This window comes from Labeo rohita, chromosome 8, assembly GCF_022985175.1.
Source record: "Labeo rohita strain BAU-BD-2019 chromosome 8, IGBB_LRoh.1.0, whole genome shotgun sequence".
Taxonomy (NCBI): Eukaryota; Metazoa; Chordata; class Actinopteri; order Cypriniformes; family Cyprinidae; genus Labeo; species Labeo rohita.
Window position 1 is genome coordinate 34,703,624 of NC_066876.1, and position 21,628 is coordinate 34,725,251.

The 21,628-nt window shown below is 35.2% G+C and overlaps 3 protein-coding genes across 3 annotated transcripts; 1 reads left to right on the top strand and 2 right to left on the bottom strand.

Moving 5' to 3' along the window:
* Positions 1-1,350: 1,350 nt before the first annotated feature.
* Positions 1,351-10,567, bottom strand: cdc45 (CDC45 cell division cycle 45 homolog (S. cerevisiae)). Its single transcript, XM_051117917.1, has 18 exons — positions 10,395-10,567; positions 10,037-10,096; positions 8,364-8,456; positions 8,060-8,197; positions 7,813-7,971; positions 7,664-7,722; positions 7,515-7,563; positions 6,392-6,453; positions 6,127-6,177; positions 5,895-6,014; positions 5,436-5,567; positions 4,166-4,264; positions 3,921-4,082; positions 3,691-3,829; positions 2,780-2,863; positions 2,509-2,627; positions 2,332-2,408; positions 1,351-1,786 (listed from the first exon to the last, which is right to left on the bottom strand). Exons 1-18 carry the CDS (start codon positions 10,443-10,445, stop codon positions 1,722-1,724), a joined length of 1,719 nt encoding a protein of 572 aa, XP_050973874.1. The 5' UTR covers positions 10,446-10,567; the 3' UTR covers positions 1,351-1,721.
* A 293-nt stretch (positions 10,568-10,860) lies between these two features.
* ufd1l (ubiquitin recognition factor in ER associated degradation 1) lies at positions 10,861-14,102 on the top strand. The gene is made up of 12 exons (XM_051117930.1): positions 10,861-11,012; positions 11,336-11,468; positions 11,557-11,589; positions 11,671-11,792; positions 12,000-12,130; positions 12,237-12,309; positions 12,390-12,458; positions 13,056-13,124; positions 13,221-13,268; positions 13,395-13,483; positions 13,563-13,644; positions 13,749-14,102. The coding sequence occupies exons 1-12, from the start codon at positions 11,010-11,012 to the stop codon at positions 13,821-13,823; spliced, it is 927 nt and encodes a 308-aa protein (XP_050973887.1). The 5' UTR covers positions 10,861-11,009; the 3' UTR covers positions 13,824-14,102.
* Positions 14,103-14,768: 666 nt separating this feature from the next.
* Positions 14,769-21,257, bottom strand: ciao1 (cytosolic iron-sulfur assembly component 1). Its single transcript, XM_051117929.1, is given in 8 exon segments — positions 14,769-15,793; positions 17,709-17,784; positions 17,886-18,081; positions 18,176-18,264; positions 18,939-19,020; positions 19,023-19,052; positions 20,510-20,658; positions 20,965-21,257. Coding segments are annotated over 8 exon segments (996 nt in total). The 5' UTR covers positions 21,104-21,257; the 3' UTR covers positions 14,769-15,558.
* Between the last annotated feature and the right edge of the window lie 371 nt (positions 21,258-21,628).

Below are 21,628 nucleotides of genomic sequence, written 5' to 3' on the forward strand. Positions count from 1 at the left end.
TTAGTTTCTTTTCGGAAAAAGTTAAAAATCTCGCCTGAATTGCGGCCTAATCGTCGCACAAACCTAGCTTATGGTTTAACTGACGTTTGAAAATCTGCTTAAAACGTACTCACCCTCACGCCATCCAAGATGTAGATGAGTTTGCGTCTTGTGAAGTAAAAAACTGCTGGTTTCAAATAAACAAATCCATTAAGGTTTTTAAAGTATAATCGTTGCTTCAGGCTAACATGGAGGGTTTGCACTTACCTCGCGATTTGGTCAGTTACCCGGATGCGCAGCCACACTGGCGATACTCCGATGTAAACAACAGCATGGATCGCACGGTTAATGTACAGTTTAATACATTGTTCTGTTAATTTATGCCGTCTTAAACCACGGAAAAACATGTGGAAGCTGCTGAATTATATAGAAAAGGACTTAATAAGCAGAAAAGGGTGCAATATCTTGACAAACTTGTTAATAGGTGGTAAAGATATGTACAAGCAGTATTAAAAGATATTAGCCTAATATTTCATCTACCTGACCGAAAAAGAATGTTGTCAAGATTCTTGCCCTGGGAAATCCTGGTTCAGTTTGGCCAACCACAAACGCCTTTTGTTCCTCAGACAGTTTTTTGTAGTCTTCTTCCTTGATTTGTTAAAACTTTTTGGTACTCCAAATGTTTTTCCCGGTCTGACCAGTTAGTACAGCCCAAAACATGACAATAACTGACCTTTTCTAGCAGCAATAATCAGCAAAATATGCGAGTTTTGTTCAGTTCAGTGGCATTGTTTATGTTCAGTGCTGCCAATATGGCCGTGAAAACACTATATAAGAGTCATTTATCCAATATTACTTTTTATAATCATTTAAATTATCAAGTACATGTTAATTGTGCATTGCACATGCATTTTTGTGCCTTTAACGGACAGGACAGTAAAGAGATGACAGGAAAGTACTGGGCAGAGAAAGGGGAACAGGATCGGCAAAGGACCTCGAGACGGGATTCAAACTTGGGTCACCGCGAGCACAGCTGTGCTATAAGTCGGCGCACTAACCACAAGGCTATTGGCGCTGACTTTGATATAATATTAAAAAAAAAGAATAACATCCTACTTTTTTTTTTTGGCCATTTCACTCACAAATATCATGTTATACAGGTAAAACTTTTACTGATGCTATATTTAAAAAAAAAAAAACAAAAAAAAAAAAAAAAAAACTAAAAATCACAGATCATCTTACTGTGGTAAAACTTATACAAACAAATAATAAACGAAGACTTAATTCTAATAAGAAATCATAACTGAATTGCAACTCACACTGAAGACATTCAAAAGATTATAAAAATCATTTATTTAAATTCATATATAACACACACACACACACAACAAATACAAATACATACTAAATGACAACACAAAACACTTAAATTAGGCCTGTACAGTCAAACAATGTCTGGCAGCACATGACCAAAACACCAGCTGATCTCTGAGGTGATGCTGAAGTCTTCAGGAAGGGCTGCAGACGGTATAAACGTCAAGGTGAAGGTCAGTGAAGGTATTTGGCACCAAACTGATTGAGAACACGGTAAATTTCATGTTTACTCAAGGCCTGTGAAATTCCACTTGTGGAGCAATGGTGTGTGTGGAAGGGAGTCTCTTTGCAGACTCAAAACACGCACATATACATGTCCAGAGTTTCTGTGGGCAGTTTGATAGTCATTCTCAGCGTGCAGTGGGCCTTTATGACAACAGGGTAATGAGGGCATCCAGAAACTTCCCTCTGTCCTCCATCTTTAGCTCAATAACTGCAGAGAGAGTGAGAGGGAGAGAGATCTTTAAATAACCTGTTGTTGCATGTTGATAAATGCACACATGTGCATCTGTGAAGGTGTGTGTGTTTTGGGGCCTGGCAGAGCTGAAGGCATCTGGCACCAAACTGAGAGAAACGATGGGAAAATTGACCCAGATGCTGACAGGACGAGTGAATATAAGCAGTTCATGTGCATGTCAAATAACTTAAATGTTAATATTGCACAATGAATGTAATGATACAATGAAGTTAATGTAAACACAGATATTGGACACTGGATACAAGTCATATCTTTGGATACAGTCCAAAGATCGAATGTGTGCATTAAGCCTTGCAGTGTAAATGCAGCGTAAATGCAGCCCCAGTCGTCAAGGCAGCATCTTCATGGAGTTCAACTTGATTAATTTAAAACTCTTGACACACACAGCAGTGGTCAGAGCAGACGGACATCACAGAAGGCCTGATCTGCTCTGCCCTCTAGTGGTTGACGTGTGTGGTGCGTGAGATCACGGCCCATGATGCTGTGCTGCAGTGACTTACCTGAAGTGTCGAAATGATCATGTAGAGTTCTGGAGCTGGTGCTCTCAGCTGCCTTTTCAAAAGCCCGGCCAAAGAAACTTGAGGAAAAATAAAAATTATTGTAGTTTTAATATTTATCATTGTTTAAAAAAAAAAAAAAAAAAGTGAATGTAGCATCTACGTATAAACCAAAATTACTTTTTCTTGTCGGACGTTTCTGATTCTGGTGGAATTCCCAGGACGATCACGGTTCCCTTCTCCACATCCAGAGGAGCGGCCATTATCAACGGAAGGATCTTACAGCGTTTGTTCCTCGTCTAACAAAAAACATGTGTGAGAACTGCGATGAGCTTAGGTTTAAGATTTTTTTGGCTAGCAGCTTAACATGACTGCTGACAAACTCCATAGACACACTGCATTAAATTACTTCTTTCAGTCAGTATTTTTGCTCACAGTATTTCATACTTACAGAGCAGACGAATGCTTTGAGCAGATATTTGCAAAGAAGAGTCAGAGCCAAAGGTTTAGAAAACAGCTTTACATCTGGTGTTCCCTACAAACAGAAAAAAACAACAACTTAAAATAAAAGAATTATTGACAACAAAATGAAAACTATGATCATTTATTCCCCCCTAACATCATTACAAACATGTCATTTTGTTTTGAGGAACATATGAGCCCTGGGCTGAGTGGAAGATTAAATAAAACAATAAATATTTCAATTATTTATTTAAACATAATTATTATTTTACTAAATTAAAAATATATTAATATGGTATTATGATCATACTATAAAAGAATATTTAACAATAATAAAAAGTTATTTATTAAATAAGTCAAAACAAATCAGTAAATATAGTAATAATACAAATGCAACATAATAAAGTATTGAAGAATAAGAAAAAGAAACAACAGAACAAGAGTAGAAATACAATACAAATATGTATGTCTGTATTAATTTCCTTGCTTTCAAACATTTACAGTAGAGCTTTTTTTTTTTTGACACCAGATATACATATTAATTACAAATTTGGCAAGATCGTTGTCACATAAACCCCCAGTTTCACAGACAAAGCCTAAACCTAATCCTAGTCAAAAATGCAAGTCTGAACTGTTTCATCTGAAAGAAACAATGACTCATCTCAAAATATCAGTGCCTCTGTTTTGTCACAAGATGCACACCAGTAATGGTTTTTTCCTTAGCACGTTTTCAGAAATTACTTAAATGTCCTAATTGAACCATGGCCTAATCCTGGCTTAGTCTAAACCCAGTTTGTGAAACCGGGCCTTTTCCATGCTATTTTTGAGGGTGTATAGTCACTGAGGATTTGTGCTGCACTCCAGAAATGTAAACTTGAAGATACTTGATTTGATCCATACCTCCAGTAAATGACAGTAGAGGAAAGGCCCCTGTGAGAGTATGAGGTTAGTGCAAATGCAGCTTGCCACTGTCTGCTGAATGGCCTTCAGTTTCTTCTTGGCCAGATCAATGCCCAAATGCAAGCGCTCCAGATTACTCCTACAGAGACACAGATGAGAAAATAGAGAATTACTGAGTAAAAACTGACATTAAGAAACCACACTGAAACTTTAAAATATCTGCTTCAGACCTGGACAGACAGTCCAGAGCTTTGATGAAGTTGTCCGTTGGTGTTTCATCCTTCTCTACGTTCTCCAGCAGCGCGCTTGCAGCGTGAACTACATCACTGGCCAGGAACCGGTTCTTAAAGCCAAAGTGTACGGCAAACGTCTGCACACGGATGTCTTTCATACTGGAAAAAGCAAAGTAAATTACTAAACGCATACTGTTTAGATGGCTACTGCAACTGTAATCTTTCATTTGACTCGCGCTCACCCAAATTTATTGGCTGATTCCTCGATGACTTCACGCAGGTTCTCTTTAATTGTCATATCCATGGAGTTAAACTTCTGCCGCACCTGCTTGAGTGGGAGACTGAGGGAAAAACAATTATTAAAAGGACATTTTCAACTCTAAAATCTGATTAGATGTACCAAATCGTAAAACAGCCAGAATTAAAATTTACTGAGCATTAAATAAATAAATAGTTTAACCAAAAATGAAAACTTGCGGAAGATTAACTCACTCTCAGACCATCAAAGATGTAGATGAGTTTGTTTCTCCATTAGAACTGATTTGGAGATATGTTGCACTGAATCATTTGCTCACCAACAGATCCTCTACAGTGAATGGGTGCCGTCAGAATCAGAGTCCAAACAGCTGATAAAATCATCACAATAATCCACACCACTCCAGTTCATCAATTAATATCTCATGCGTATTTTTAAGAAACAAATCCGAGATCAAGGCGTTTTAACTTTAAACCACTGCTTCTGGCTAAAGTCCATAACCCATAACAACACTTCCACCAGTGAAAAAGTCCATTTCCTGTTGTCTCACACATCAAAATCCACACTTATATTTGTTTAGAGCTTGTTTTGGACTGTTTTTGCTTGTAAACTGTGCTTGATCTGTGCACATTTCTCTCCTGATTCCTGATTTCCACTGGACAAAGCAATATCTTGGATAGAAAAACATTTATTTTAGCCAGATAGATGGATTTGTTTTTTACAAAAACACAGCTTTTTGTTACACAAAATGTTATTTGATGGACTGGAGTGGTGGATTACTTGTGGATTATTGTGATGTTTTTAATCAGCTGTTTAGAGTCGCATTCTGACGGCACCCATTCACTACAGAGGATCCATTGGTGAGCAAGTGATGAAATACTACATTTCTTTAAATCTGCTCCCATGAAGAAACAAACTCATCTACACCATGGATGAGTGCAAGTACATTTTAGCAGATTTTCATTTTTTGATGAACTGCTTGTTTAATACAAACCATTGGGGCACCTCAAAGTTAATGAACTTTGCTCAATAAATGATTAATATTTTTTAAAAGAAACATCTTTATCATATTCCTACTGCTATTTAAAAAAAAAAACAGTAAGTTATTGGAGGCCAGTCAAGATTTTACTATGATTAACCAGGAAAAAATATGCAATAAATGTGATCAAATTGCCATAATGCTTTAGCTGAAACACCAAAATTGTTTTTTTTTTTTGGGGGGGACTTTTAAGAGCAAGAAAATTAAGTCCACTCACCCCATGTCTGCCAGAAACTCTTGGAGTTTCTTTTGTCCATTGATGGACCAGAGTTTAAAGCTGCAAGAGGTGTAGCAGGAGTTACAGATGCTCTCATACAGAGACCAGTGCTGATACAACGCCAACCTCAGACTGACACATGGGGTCAAGGGTCAAACACACTCATTGCACACACAGCTCTTCATAATGCATGTTCAGAATAACATACAACTTACAATATTTAAAATATAGCTGCATACATTATGTATTTTGTGCATGAAACACCCTCATTTGCTAGAGAACAAAACAATATTATGCAAAAGACAAAAGATTTTCTACACAAAATTAGATGCAAAATAACCATATTAATTTCCAAGATGTTCAATATTTGCTGAAATTCACCGTAATGAGGTCATGAAACACTGTAACATGTTGTTTTGACACAGTATGACAAATTTAATACCATATGGAGAAGGATACTCGTATTCAAAAGTGATCCTCATGCAGTCAATGGACAGCGAGTTCTCCTCATCCTCATTTTTATGGTTGTGTCGGGACACGTGGCGTTGTAGAGTAGCGATGTCTGTCACATATTTCATGCTGTCCGAGAAAGATGCATAGGTTACATGAAACATCTGCTTAAGTCATGAGGAAAATCATGTTTTGAAAAGAGGTTAATATTGGCAAATCGAAGTAAGAGAGAGCTTCTTACTGTGGGATTTTATCATGAACCCATTGATCTGTCACTCCAATGACACTCCACCTGCCAATCAAATGAGTCAGTTTTCATTTTCAGTTCTTTTAATTTTTACAAGAGTATTTCAAGTTCAAGTTAATTGAATGCTTATTCAAATGAATTACTTGTCATTTCTTGTGAACATTTGTGAAATTCACTAGTAGTTTGTGAGCAAAGAAATCTTACACCTTTTTTTTTTTCCTAAATTTTTCCCCCACTGCAACTAAAATAAAAAGCTCACCACAGCATGTCTTTGGTGTCTTTAGACATGACCCAGGCCAGCTCGAACATGACCAGCGCTGCCTGAAAATAGAATAAACAGGCTGCAAATTTTGAGAGAAATATTGCTAGTTCAAGTAGTAAACAGCAGCACTAAGCGATACATTGAATATATATGGAAATTAATAATTTACAAATATTTAATAAGTCAAATATTTACAAATATTCTTTTGGCAATACAAAATTATACAATAAGATTTTTTTTTAAAGGATGTCAGTTTTAAACAGGTTATCTGCATAGTTTTTACAATGAAATTTAATATTGTAAGACTGTATTAATACCGTATGTCCATACAGATCAAACCCATACAATCTCAACTAAATAAATTAATAAATTATGCAGATTAGATTTCACATTATTTTACTTAATTAAACAGACCAGGGCACACGTTCAACTGCAAAACAAGGTATCTGCAAGGTTAAAGCTCTCAAGACATGCTTTTCTATCAGGTTCTCATTCAAAAAGATAAGATGATATAAATATGTACCTTTACAGCTACTTACAGCAAATTACAATCTAAACATTATAGAGCAAACACTGTCATAATTTATCAACAGTAGATTACAAGCAATCACTTGCCATTAATATGTGGTATTTATCATCTGTGAACTACTCTGAAACCAAGAGCAATGCTCACATTTAATTAAATCATACCCGTTTACAATTAGATTCACATTAGGTCGTATAACAGTTCCTATTTTTCCATCCCCAAATTTAAGACCTCTTAAAATGACAATTAAGATTTATGTAATGACATTTACTTTGTCTTTTTTTAATTGCCGGAAACTTGATCAAACTGAATTTAAGACTACATTTTCAAATTCTGAATTGTTTCACTGATGCCATAATCCAGAAATAAGTCCCAAATAGCATTATTTACTTTTAAAAAGCTTTAATAAAAACATTTGCATGTAAAAAGCCAGAATTCAAAAAAGCCAGAAGATATTGATATATTGATCAGGTTTTTGATCAGGGCTCACTGCCCACTCCTAATAACCAGTCAAAGCATCTCCAAATAAATCTGTCACGGAGACATTAATGCATGAATGTCAGACCATACGAAAACAAGATCATAGTTACTCACTGATGTTCCATGATACTCATACTGCTCGTAGTCAAACAGAATCTCTCTCCTGCAAACACAAACACACTTCAGAAAGTACTTAATACACAAAAATGCACAAGCACTGGCAATTGTAATTTGGAGTGATCATTATGTTTATAATTAATGACCTTCGAGCTTCCCACTCCCGTCTGGCCCGCTGTCGCTCTATTCTCCTTTCCAATGCATCCTGAAGCAGTTAACACATACATCAGAGGATCTGAATATAAAATAAATAATCCAGCTACTCATAACATGTATGACATGAATATAAACGTGCCTCATCATAACGCCTTCGTTTCCCAGAAGGCTCTGCGCTTCCGTCACTTTCATTTCCAGAATCATCGCCATCTCTTTCTTCATCCTCCTCATCATCACGAAAGATGTCATCGTAGGACGGAACACCAAGGTCGTCATCTTGCTTAATAAGGAGCTTAATCTATCGCAGTTCAAATCAAGAAATTTATTAAGAACAACATATTTGCAACAGGACACATTATGGCGCATAAAGCGCTGAACATTTGTACCTGTGTGTCATTATAGACGTTCACCACATCAACAGGTCGGTGTGTATCACAGATGAAGAAAACAGAGTCTTCCTCAGGCTGTAGGGTCTCCAGCAGATCCACATTTGCTCCACAGTTTATCAAAACAAAATACTGGTACTAGAAGAAGAAACATACAGATACAAACAACAATTGCTTCTAGATTAGACTCAAAAGATGGACTATTAACCAAATAACAAGCTATATGGTTGATATATAAGATGTTTTTGTTTCTTTTTTTAAATGGCAATGTGGACAGCACTTATGGCATAGCATTAAGTGGTACCTGTTCTTTATGCTCCATAAAGGCAGTCCCCAAATCCTGCCATCCTGCCACGGGAACCAGTGTATACTGGACTTGATCACAGTGAAACAGTGCCTGGATGGAATAGACAAACACTAGGATTAAAAATGCTGAACACTTTTGAGCAAATGCTGCATGAAATGCTTAATTTCAAAACAGCAGGGGCTTTCAAACCCAAAAAAGTGCTGGGGGTCTGTGGAAAAGCTCAGAGAAAAGCGATGAAAATAAATCAATATAAATTAAAATAAATTCATTTGATTTAAACAAATAATAAATAACAGAAAGTTAAACATTAGATAAATAAATAAAAATGTGATTATAATTACTAAATAATTGATTCAAATAATATTTATTAAAGTAAATAAACTGACAAATAAAAATGTATTAAAATAAATACATGCATCTAACATCTAGTACTATAAAGAGTAAAAAAAAAATAAATTAAAAAAAAAAAAAAATTAAAAATAAAAAAAAAGGACATAACACAATAGACACTAAATATTTCACAAATATTTGACATTTATAATGTTATTAATATTTTCACAGTATTAATTAGCTCTTTATATATAGCTGCCTTTTACATTTTTGTATGGGCCACATGGATGATCATATTTGGGAGTTCATGACATCTAAAAGATTGAAACAACTTCTCTAAACAAACTAAGCAACCAACCATGTGTGATTCCTAACAGGTACTACATAAATGTGACCCTGGACCACAAAACCAGTCTTAAGTCGCTGGGGTATATTTGTAGCAACAGCCAAAAATACATTGCATAGGTCAAAATTATTGATTTTTCTTTTATGCCAAAAATCATTAGGAAATTAAGTAAAGATCATGTTTCATGAAGATATTTAGTAAAATTCCTACTGTAAATATATCAAAACTTAATTTTTGATTAGTAATATGCATTAGTTGGAGCTTCATTTGGACAACTTTAAAGGTGATTTTCTCAATATTTTGATTTTTTTGCAACCTCAGATTCCATATATTCAAATAGTCGTATCTTGGCCAAATATTGTCCTATCCTAACAAACCATACATCAATCGAAAACTTGTTTATTCAGCTTTCAGTTGATATATAAAGCTCAAATTGACCCTTATGACTGGTTTTGTGGTCCAGGGTCACAAATGGTCAAAATGATTTTTCTTTTATGCTAAAAATCATTAGGATATTCAGTAAAGATCATATTCCATGAAGAAATGTTGTGCATTTCATAAAGTAAATATATCAAAACTTAATTTCTGATTAGTAATATGCGTTGCCAAGAACTTCATTTGGACAACGTTCAAGACGATTTTCTCAATATTTAGATTTTTTATCCTCAGATTCCAGATTTTCAAACAGTTGCATCTCGGCCAAATATTGTCCTATCCTAACTATTTATTCAGTTTTCAGATGATGTATAAATCTCAATTTAAAAAAATGGACTCTTATGACTGATTTTGTGGTCCAGGGTCACAAATATCTGAATACCTACACCACATAATTAATAATCATATTACCCTCTTTACACCATTGCATCATAATGTTGCCTTTGGATGCATTTCTACATGTGTATGTTGTTATAGGCGTCCTGAACATCGTATCACGTGTGCTGAATGAATTGACTGTCATTGTTACTGTAGCATATGGATTTATGACATGACTAACCTGCAAAACTTTACAGGCACACAAAGCATCAATATCAGGAGACACGAACAGGGCCACTCTCTAATGATATAAAAACAAGAAACACAAAACATGTTCAAATTTGAGAAAGTCTAAGCAGTTTATGAATATGCACTTAACTTTAAGTAGAGTCTGTACTATAAACCTAAACCAACAATGCAGTAACATCTAAGATTTTAATTAACATATTAACAATTCTATGTACTTTAAAACATAAAAAAAACATCAGCATATGATTATAGTATTAACTGTACTTTTAAATACGAGTATCTATTTAGTAAATATTAACAGTATTTGTATCTTGAACGACGAACACAAGCAAAAAACAAATATTACGCACCTGATTAACGACCACATCATAAAACTCCTTTCGAATATCGGTCACAAACATGTTAAAATACAAGCTATTAAAGTTTAAATATATAAAAACGTTCACGTTTTAAGACAAAGTCCTTGTTGTTTTAAACTCAGGGTTTCCGTGTTTCGTCTCTGGCGCCAAATTTGCTTCTTGTACATTTGGTTCGGCCTTTGCAGAAATAACCAATCGAATAACGATTTAGAGTGACAGGTGGATGGATTAGCCAATGGCGTGCAAGAGCAAGCGGCTCTTCTGTCCAATCAGATACAGATACACAGCCAAGCTAAATAAAATATTGTACAAAATGCGGTAATGTAAAATAATAATAAAAAAATCTATGTTTTACAAGTTATTTACAAGTTATTTTAATTGTATATGGATTTAACAAAATGTATATATAGGGCGTGTACCGAAGCTTGAAAGATAGATGTGATTGGCTACAGTTTGGGTCGACGCGTTGTTGTTTTGTTGCGTCACGTCCTACCACTCGTAACGCACTTCCCAGTGAAAGGAGAGCTGCTGTGTTTGTTATTGAGTTGTCATCAGTATTTTCTCATCCTTGCTGAAATTCTGCTGTCAGGCAGATAAAGAGCTAATATGGTTTGTTATCGATTTAACTATCTTTAAATCTGCCTTTCAGCATGACGTCTTTTATTGTTATTACTATTAGAACTTGCTAGCTAATGCTAAGCTAAAAGCAATAGAAAGCTGCACTGTCACTGTAGCAGAAATGAGATTGGATGTTTATTATTGAAATGACATTTCGAGTTTTGTGATACATAAACATTTCAGCATAAGGAAAGAATAACATTAGTGCAGCAATCATTATTGCATTTGTTATTAAACACTTAATCTACTTTTAAACATGCAATTAAGTGTGTTCTTTAAATGTTTTGACTGTTTCTGTCCTCTTCCTCCATCAGTTCTCCTTCAACATGTTTGAGCCCCATGTGAACCGGGTTTTCCAGAACCGTTTCTCCACCCAGTACCGGTGTTATTCTGTATCCATGCTGGCAGGACCCAATGACCGCTCAGATGTGGAGAAAGGAGGAAAAAGTATGTTATGGTCTATAATACTGTACAGGTGTTACATTAAAATTTTAGGTTGCATTTCACTGAACTAATGCAAATATCATGTTTTCAGTAATCATGCCCCCATCTGCTTTGGACCAGCTGAGTAAGTTACATGCATTTATTTGAACATACATATTTCCTATCATGTCCTGTATATCAATTTCATATGTGGTTTGTTTTTCAGGCAGACTTAACATCACATACCCCATGCTTTTCAAACTCACCAACAAGAATTCAGACAGAATGACACACTGTGGTGTTCTGGAGTTTGTGGCAGATGAAGGCATCTGTTACCTCCCTCACTGGGTATTAAAATATACAGCAGGAGTGTGTTTCCCAAAAGCATTGTTAGCTAACTATGGCGGTAAGGTCCATTGAACTCTATTGGTAACGACGGAACTTGCGACCATAGTTGCTTTTGAGAAACATATCCCAGATCGACTCTTACTGGATCTTGCAAGCACTTTTCTTTTGACACAGTATTGTTTTAATCATGTTTCATTTTGTCCGCAGATGATGCAGAACTTGTTGTTGGAGGAGGGTGGTTTGGTTCAGGTGGAGAGCGTGAATCTGATGGTTGCCACATACTCCAAATTCCAGCCGCAAAGTCCAGATTTCCTGGATATCACAAATCCTAAAGCTGTGTATGCTAAAACAACATGCATCTTTAACACAAAATATTTTAGCTTTATAACAGCTAATATCTAGATCTGAATGTGCTAGTTTATTAATATTTTCTTTTTTTTTCAGATTAGAGAATGCTTTGAGGAATTTCGCCTGTTTGACCACAGGAGATGTGATCGCTATCAATTATAATGAAAAGGTGATTATGTCTGTTACTCGGTGTAATAATTCATGTGGTAAAAACCCTGATGCACTAAACTAGAAATTTCTGTCTTTCAGATTTATGAGTTGCGTGTCATGGAGACCAAACCAGACAAGGCCGTGTCCATCATTGAGTGTGACATGAATGTAGGGATGCGTTTTTTTTTTTTTACACAGTTCGCATAACATATGAGCACGCAATAAATGTCATATACCTGATATACATTACTGATCAAAAGTTTTGGATCAGTACGACTTGAAAGGCATAAATTAGTACTTTTATTCAGCAAGCATGCAATAAATTGACAAGTTAGGAAATATATATTGTTAGAAAAGATTTCCTATTTCAAATAAATGCTGTTCTTTTGAACTTTCCATTTATTAAAGAAAAAAACGGATCAGTTTCCACAAACATACAAAGTAACACAACTGTTTTCAACAGTTATAATAATCAAAAAATGTTTCTTGAGCAGCAATTCAGCATATTAGAATGATTTCCAAAATATCGTGATACTGAAGACTGGAGTAATGGTGCTGAAAATTCAGCTTTGTGTCACAGGAATAAATTACATTTTACTTTTTTAATTCAGTTTGTAATAATATTTCAAAATATTACTGATTTCACTGTATTTTTTAAATCAAATAAATGCAGCCTTGCTGAGCAGAACACTTAAAAAAATCAATATCTATATTATTTACTGAATACTTCAATGTATCTTTAATTATACAATTTTTCTCTATCAGGTGGACTTTGATGCTCCTCTTGGTTACAAAGAACCAGAGAGACACATGCAGCATCCTGAAGAACCAACAGTATGTACTGACAAACAGAAATCTATTACATCACAATATTATGATTATAATTCACATATGTTGTTCTCAACGCTCATGTTTACCGTTCTGCTGTAGGAAGAGGAAACGGATCCCAGTAACTATGAGATGGACTTGGGTTTCAGAGTAAGTCAAACAATGATTATCATTACTGCAGTCTCATTATTTGAAATCAAATGTTACCTTGATAAATTAAGGCTTGTCCACTTCAGCTAATATCTTTGTGTCTTTCCTTCCTGTTTTTCTCCACAGGCCTTTACCGGTTCTGGGAATCGTCTAGATGGGAAGAAAAAAGGCATTGAGCCCAGTCCAGCACCCCTCGATCCCAGTGACATCAAACGGTACTGACTGGCCACCTGTATTCTCACGGTCTAAGTTGAACTTTAAGTTTAATTGCTATTTTTTTTATATTTTATACAGAGGAATTCCTAACTATGATTTCAAAATTGGGAGAATCACCTTCATCCGTAACTCCAGACAGCAGCCCCGCAAAATTGAAACAGTGAGTGACCGTAAAGGGCAATTAATAATTAGGGTTTGAACAGATCAACATTTATGTATCACAAAAGTAGTTCTCTTATTTGAATCATATTTTCTTGTCTCCAGGATGATACAGCCAGTAACTTCATTGCTTTCTCTGGGGAAGGACAATCCCTACGCAAAAAAGGCAGAAAACCCTGATTACACACAGCTGACCTGAACACGGAAAGTCAACTACTGTTTGGTTTTTTGTGCTCTTTTTGAACTACCATACACTCAACATGGACCGTTATTTGATGACATGCATCTGGATTTCCATAAGGACCTCACTGATGTTTCTCTGCACATGACAAATGATGTTTTACAAAAGGTTTGGCGTACTGAATCCCCTCTTTTTCACAAACCGGTGACCAAACACTTGTTCTGTAACATTTATATGCATCATTTGAATTATTTAAATAAAGATCACCCTGCAATTCATCAGACTGATTCTTTATGTACTTTAGGATGAGTTTTTAATCATTTTATACCTTCTGCTTTATACTTATACGTCCATATATTATTGTAATAGTTTTATGAAACGTGATGTTATTAGTTCATGTGAATAGTTGTTAAGAAAATTTGTTAAAAACTGATTTAGCCTCAGGTCATTCTTCAGTGAATGGGTGCCGTCGGGAGTCCAAACAACTGATTAAAAACACCACAATAATCCACACCACTCCAGTCCATCAATTAATGTTTCATTAAGAGAAAAACTGTTAATTCAAAAGACGTTAATTGATGTTTTTATCAGCTGTGTGAACTCTCATTCTGACGACACCCATTCACTGCAGAGGATCCATTGGTGTGCAAGTTATGGAATGCTACATTTTTCCAAATCTGTTCTGATGGAAAGCAAAATTATCTACATCTTGGATGGTTTAACTGGGAGTCAGTTAATTTTGGATGAACTATGCCTTTATGATCAGACTCTTGTTTATACATACCAGGTCAAAAACAACTTGAAATAATTTTAACACATTGTTTAATTGAAAGTATTGACAAGACATTGCTAAATGTCAGGTTGTTGTGAAAAATTTGCTAAAATTGATCCTCATCCATGTAAAATATGCAATATTTTGTTAGTAACTCAAATTCAGAAGTGAAAAAATTACACTGCTAAAAGGACGATTTAAAAGAACTTTATAGTTAAAACAAATTTTTGAATAGAGATTTTGTACTTTTTTTTTTTTTTTTTTTTTTTTAATGGTAGAAATACTTTAGAGCCTTCTCGAATGTCCATAAACATCTATTATGACTTTATCATTGTATGTTTGAACTCAGATGCATCTTAGTCAGGTTAGACGTCACATTTCATTTAACAAGGTTAAAAAATGAGGCTGTAAAAGACAAACTTGTAGTCTTTACTACGGCACACACTGCATCAATCAGCATGTTGTTGTACTTCAGTCCGTCACAGCCTTGCCTTCATTCCTGTCAAAAATTAAATATTTACCCTAAGGTCTATTCAAAGTGGAATATTACTTTAACACAATTAAAGATGAATTCACTACTAAACAGACTCTGAACACAGTTAATATCAATCTAAATGGATGGTTCTGGGACATGATTTTTTATCTTCAGAATCAAAAAGCTTTATTTAAATAAAGCACTGAAGGTATTTTAAGCCACAGATAAAGCTAAAATACATCCATACTGACAAAAGACGTTTTGATAAGTTACAGCTGACCCATCAAAAACACTAACAGAGAATGAAGCGAGTTAAAGAGTGTATTGTCTTTCAATACACTTCAAATACACCAGTGCCACCAAAACACACAGTTTCCTCACTTACAGCCCGAATAAAAACAGCTATTGTTCGCCATTATGACCTTGAGCCACTTGAGAAGTTGAAATGTATTCAGTGCTCTTGTTTGTTCGAGTGTCATTCACCAGCTCAGGAATCAGAGTTGTACTTCCAGATGGCAAATTCTCCGTTGTCACTGCAGGTGGCCAGCAGTCCCGCCTCCTTCGGGTTCCAGGACACGCAGTTGACGTCCTGACTGTGGGCTTTGGGCACATGGGCTGACATGGAGAAGACGGGCTGCTCTGGGTCAGCAGTGGGGTCTTCTCTGAACACACGGACTCCATCATCACCACACGCTGTGGCCAGGGCACCGGTCAGACGACACCTAAACATCAAGATTAAGACCAAAATACAAACGTCACTTCTGAACTTTGAGTCAAAGACAGGGTTTCTGCAGGTTGTATGTCAAAGATTTTAAATCATAATTAATTTTATAATAAAATTTGTTGTTACGGTTTGGACATTGGAAATGACTTAATATTGTCTCTCAGAATAGTCTCTGGAAATGAAGTCTTGTTATACATTAATGCTATTTTAAAATTATTTGACATGAAAGAATGACATAGAGATTAAAGTGAAGTTGTGGTAGAAATGGAATCCAAACAATATCTTTCCAGGGCTGGAAAAATAGATTTTTTGACTGCTATATACATAATATTTATTGCTGTAGTATTTATTTAATTTTTTTTTTACATGCAGTGATGCCCATGATCACAGACAGACTTGTCATATAAGGAAAAATTGAGCCACATTTAGCATGTTATGTTATAATTACGGACCCGGATCCACTGTAATTTAATAAAGTTTTTTCAAAAATATTTTTTCATGTGATCATCAATCAGTCCTTAAAAAAAAAAGCAGAATAGCCTGCATTTCTTATCATTTATGAATATTAAAGCCTATGTTTATTTTGTTTATGCTCTATTTATTCTGTTTAGTTTTTGTGTATACTTTACTCAATCTCACTTGCACTCCTATTTTTTTAATTTTATTTATTTAAATATATAAAATATATATATATATATATATATATATATATATATATATATATATATATATATGTGTGTGTGTATATTTTTTTTTTACATATGTTTGTTGAATGTGTTACGATTAATACACATTCATGCTTAAATATTGAAAATATTGAAATTTCATGTGCTTTATTTTCACTAGTCAAATTTCCGTGACAGTTTTTTACACTAGTGGGTTCCATTTTCATTATCTTGCCTAGGGCCCCGCAAACCTACAGGCCGGCACTGGTATCGCGAATCATTTGATTTAGATCGGAACTTTGCGTATTGCGAACCATCTGATTTAGATCGGAACTTCGGAGCGGCTTCGCGAATCATTTAATTTAGATCGGAACTTCGCGTATCGCGAATCATTTGATTCAGATCGGACTTTTGGAGCGGGTTCACGATTCATTTGATTTACATAGGAACTTCAGAGCGGGCTGTCGAATCATTTTTTAGATAGGAACTTCTTAGCGGGTTTGCAAATCTTTTGATTCAGATCACAAATTCGGACTGCGAATCATTTGATTCAGATTGGGACTTCCGTGCGGGTTCGAAAATTATTTGATTCAGATTGCAACTTCAAAAATTAAAAAATGTGCAATTTGGTGCAAATGCTGATATTTATATGACCAAAAAGTAAGATGAAATTCTGATAGCCTGTAATGTGTATCAATGAGATCCTTATAACATTAAAATCTCATATAAATATCAGTCTTAGTAAGGTGATTTTTCAAAGCTCTGTAGTTTCAAAACATAAAAAGCAATGCAATACAATGATGATTGAGAAATGAACAAATAAATGTTCCCTTAAAAGCCTAATGATCATATGTGATACAATTTAACATGATTTTTTTAAAAAAAAAAAAAAAAAAAATGATGTATGGATAATCAAGTAACTAAAGCTAAAGTTGCTTCAGTCCAGTAAGTGTTCATCTTGAAATATTACTGACAATAAAAAAATATGAGTAAACATTTCACAGTAAAAAGACATGTGACCCACAAGTTGAAGTTTGACGTTTGTACAATTACACTAAAAGACCTTTTGCTTGCTAAAAATATACAAACTATCAATCAGACGACAGAGGGCATGTAGCAGATTGTGTACAACAGGTTTTCAGCAGTGTTGATCATGTTGATAATACTGAGGCCTTAGAAATTCACATATCAAATATAACACAGTAGGCTTTATAGGGTAAGACTTAAAGTTAACACCGTGCATCTTACCATGCAATATCATATACTGTTCTCCCATGGAATCCAGACAAGGTACATACACACTTCCAGGACTCATCTGATGAACCTGCAACAAAATCACCATCACAGCCAAGCCAAGAACCACTGACTTACCATTCAAAATAGCAAACTGTACATAAGAAATGTTTTGAAATCCTCAGCTCTCACCATCTCCAGGCGTCGACTCCTTCCAGATCTTCACGGTACGATCATCGCTACAAGACGCCAATCTCTGTCCTTCAGGGTCAAAGGCCAGACTCCAAACGGTGGATTCGTGACCCTCCAACGTGGCTCTACATTCCCAGTCATCATCCTCCTCTTTATAAATACACACTTTGTTGTCATAACTGGCTGATGCGAGAAGCTGCAAAAATAAATCAGATTCACCTTTAGAAAAACAGCCAGTCATGTGTGTAAAAACATTAAGAATGAAAGCACCATGCATGTGAATATCATACCTCCTGTGTCGGGTGCCAAACGACATGTTTCACATCTTGTGTGTGTGAATTCACAACACTTACACACTCGTATTCATCCTCCTCGTCCACTAGAAGGAAAATAAAGGGTTTAAGACAAATAATAGCAATCTTAATAACTGCTGTAAGGCAAAACACTATGGGAAAAACTATTGTTTTTTCATGCACTGATCGATTTTGAGACTTTTGGGCTATCTTGCTTGCATAACTTTTAGTGGAAAGAAAACACATTTAAGGGTTTATTTTGTATCACTTTATCTGTTTATTCTCATGCTTTGAACCCCCACTTCAGTAACAATTACATGGAATGAACTTATAGTTTTATTCCTATATATGAAGGTTTGTGTCGATATAATTTGCCTGATTTATATTAAAAAAAAAAATTCATAAAACAGGGCGAAAAAAAATTCTCCAGGCTGCTGACTATATTTTCTGATTTATGGAGTGATTAAAATAGATGTCTAATATTTCTTTTGTAAAACCTTTAACTCTAATATATCATCAAAATTAAACAAGAATTTGGCTTTATCTTTTTAATTAGATAACATTTCAGAAAACTGGGGAATTATGGTAATACATTTCATTTAAAATTGTTACCTTAAAATCAAAGTCAAACCTTGAAGTGAACATAAAATATAAAATTTACTCATTTTATTGTGAACGATTCATCAGTGCATATCATTCTAAAGAAGTATTTTTGCTATGGAGAGAGTTTTTACTATTCCATCATCACTTTCTGACGTACCTTCCCAGATCCAAACACTTTTGTCTCTGCTACAGGTGGCCAGTAAGTTTCCAGACGGAGCCCAGGCCACACACTTGACTTCTCGTTCTCATGACCTTCTAACACTGTCAGCGACTGTAAATACACGACAAGATGTTAACGATGTTACTTCCTTCAACTTTTAAAGGAGAAGTCCACCTCCAGAACAACAATGTACAAATAATGTACTCACCCCCTTGTCATCCAAGATGTTCATGTCTTTCTGTCTTTAGTCATAAAGAAATTATGTTTTTTGAGGAAAACATTTCAGAATTTTTCTCCATATAATGGACTTCATTGGTGCCCGATTTTGAACTTCCAAAATGTAGTTTAAATGCAGCTTCAAAGGCTCTAAACGATCCCAGCTGAGGAAGAAGGGTCTTATCTAGCGAAACAGTCAGTCATTTTTTTCGAAAAACAAAAATCTGTATACTTTTTAAGCACAAAAGCTTGTGTAGCACAGGCTCTGGGATGCGCGTCCACGATGCTACGAATTAGTAATGGGTCGTTCTTGAACGATTCTTTCATTTTGAATGAATCTTCAATGTGACTCGGGAAGAACGAGTCGTCTCAGGGAGTGATTCGTTCAGTCGCGCATGCGCAACATCCTATTAGGTTCTGTACTGGAATTAGTTCACCTGTTTCAAATCTTCGGGTTTTTCGAGTGGTTCGTTCATCTTATGGGGCTGTCACGTGATGAACGAACGACTCAAACCCGAAAACTTGTCAGATAAGAGGTGAGGTGAGCTAATCATAGACTAAAGACCCAGGTAAACAATGAATTAATCTTTTGTGTTTCTTATAACATTATAGTTTTGTCTTGTTTGTAGTGTGATCAATGTTTGTGTAAGCAGTAGATGTGTTAGGGAAGTAACACGTAACATTTTAATCATATTTTGCTAAAATGAACGAAACGACTCGAAAAAAAAGATTTGTTCATTTTGCTGACCGAGACTCAAAGGTCCGGGTCAGTAAAATGATCCGAACTTCCCATCACTACTACGAATCACGTGTAAGTTCATTGTCTGTGTACTGAGTATGGCGATAAATTCCATCTTATTTTCTCCTACAACTTGAGAGGAGGACTTACTTGCACTTTCTTAGTCTTTGTGCGTTCGCTTTGTAAACACTGGGTCTGTAGTTCCGTGTGACCTTTCGACGTGATTCAATAGTACGTCGTGAACGCGCATCCCAGAGCCTGTGCTACACAAGCTTTTGTGACTAAAAAGTATAAAAAAATTTATTTTCCGAAAAAAAATGACAGGTCGTTTTGCTAGATGAGACCCTTCTTCCTCGACTGGGATCATTTAGAGCCTTTGAAGCTGCATTTAAACTACATTTCGGAAGTTCAAAATCAGGGCACCAATGAAGTCCATTATATAAAGAAAAATCCTGAAATGTTTTCCTCAAAAACCATAATTTCTTCACGACTGAAGACAGAAAGACATAAACATCTTGGATGACAAGGGTATGAGTAAATTATTTCTGATATGTTGTTCTGGAAGTGGACTTTTCCTTTAAGGACACGAAGAAATGCCAATGCAAAAACAAACCTCAAAATCATCATTCGTCTTCTTCCAAATGCATGTTGTGGCATCAAAGCTAGCTGATGCCAGATATTTCCCGCAAGGAGACCAAGCCACCTTTCTGACTGTACGCTGGTGTCCATCAGCCAGGACACACTTACATTCCCAGCTGTCTCCTGAGAATAAAGATCAGACACATAAAACACAAACAATAAAAATAAAATAACATAAATATATAGTGGTGCTCAACAGTTTGTAATGATTATGATTTTTTTAAATATTTTTTGAAAGAAGAAAGAGGTCCACCAAGGCTGCATTTATTTAATAAATACAGTAAAACCAGTAATATTGTAAAATATTATTGTAATTTAGCATATAACGGTGTTTGTTCTTAGTGCATCGCTGTACATATTAATGATTCACTCATGTCAGTTTGACAAAATTTTATAATGGTGTAAAAAACATGCATGTTGTGTTCTTACCTTCTTTACCCCATATTCTTATCGCACGGTCCCCGCCACAGGACGCAAGCAATGTGCCCGCCGGGTTCCATGCGACGAACCAGCACCGCGCATCCGGGTGTGCGCTCACCCTCTGCAGAAGCTCCAGCGCGCCTTTCATTTCATATAACTGAATTATATTTGTGATTATATGGCATGTAAGTTTTCCGCCTTCAGCTACACTAATCTCTCTCAAATGTCACACAACTTCAAGACTTCTGTTTATCAGCGGCTTCCCACTTCCTGTTTTGTGCTTCAGCGTTTTCCTGTTAATACGAATGCACGGCAGTAGCGCCACCGTCAGGACTGTAGCGAAAGTGATCATGAAAGTAGGAAATGATAATAATAAAAAAGGTTAAATGTAAAATGTATTCATGTAATTATTTTAAATTGTACATTTATTTTAAAATTATATTTTATGTATAAACTTTTATTTAATTATTTTAATGGTTGACGTCAAACACTTTCAAATACAGTGATTATTTGATTTAATTTTGTTTTTTAATTATATTTTAATTATCTTATTAATGTTATTGATTTTTTATTTCAGTATATATATACATATTTTAAATTTAAACGCATTTTGTTTTGTTTTAGCTGAAAGCGTACGTCTTCAATGTCAGTTTTAATTTATTACATTTAATTT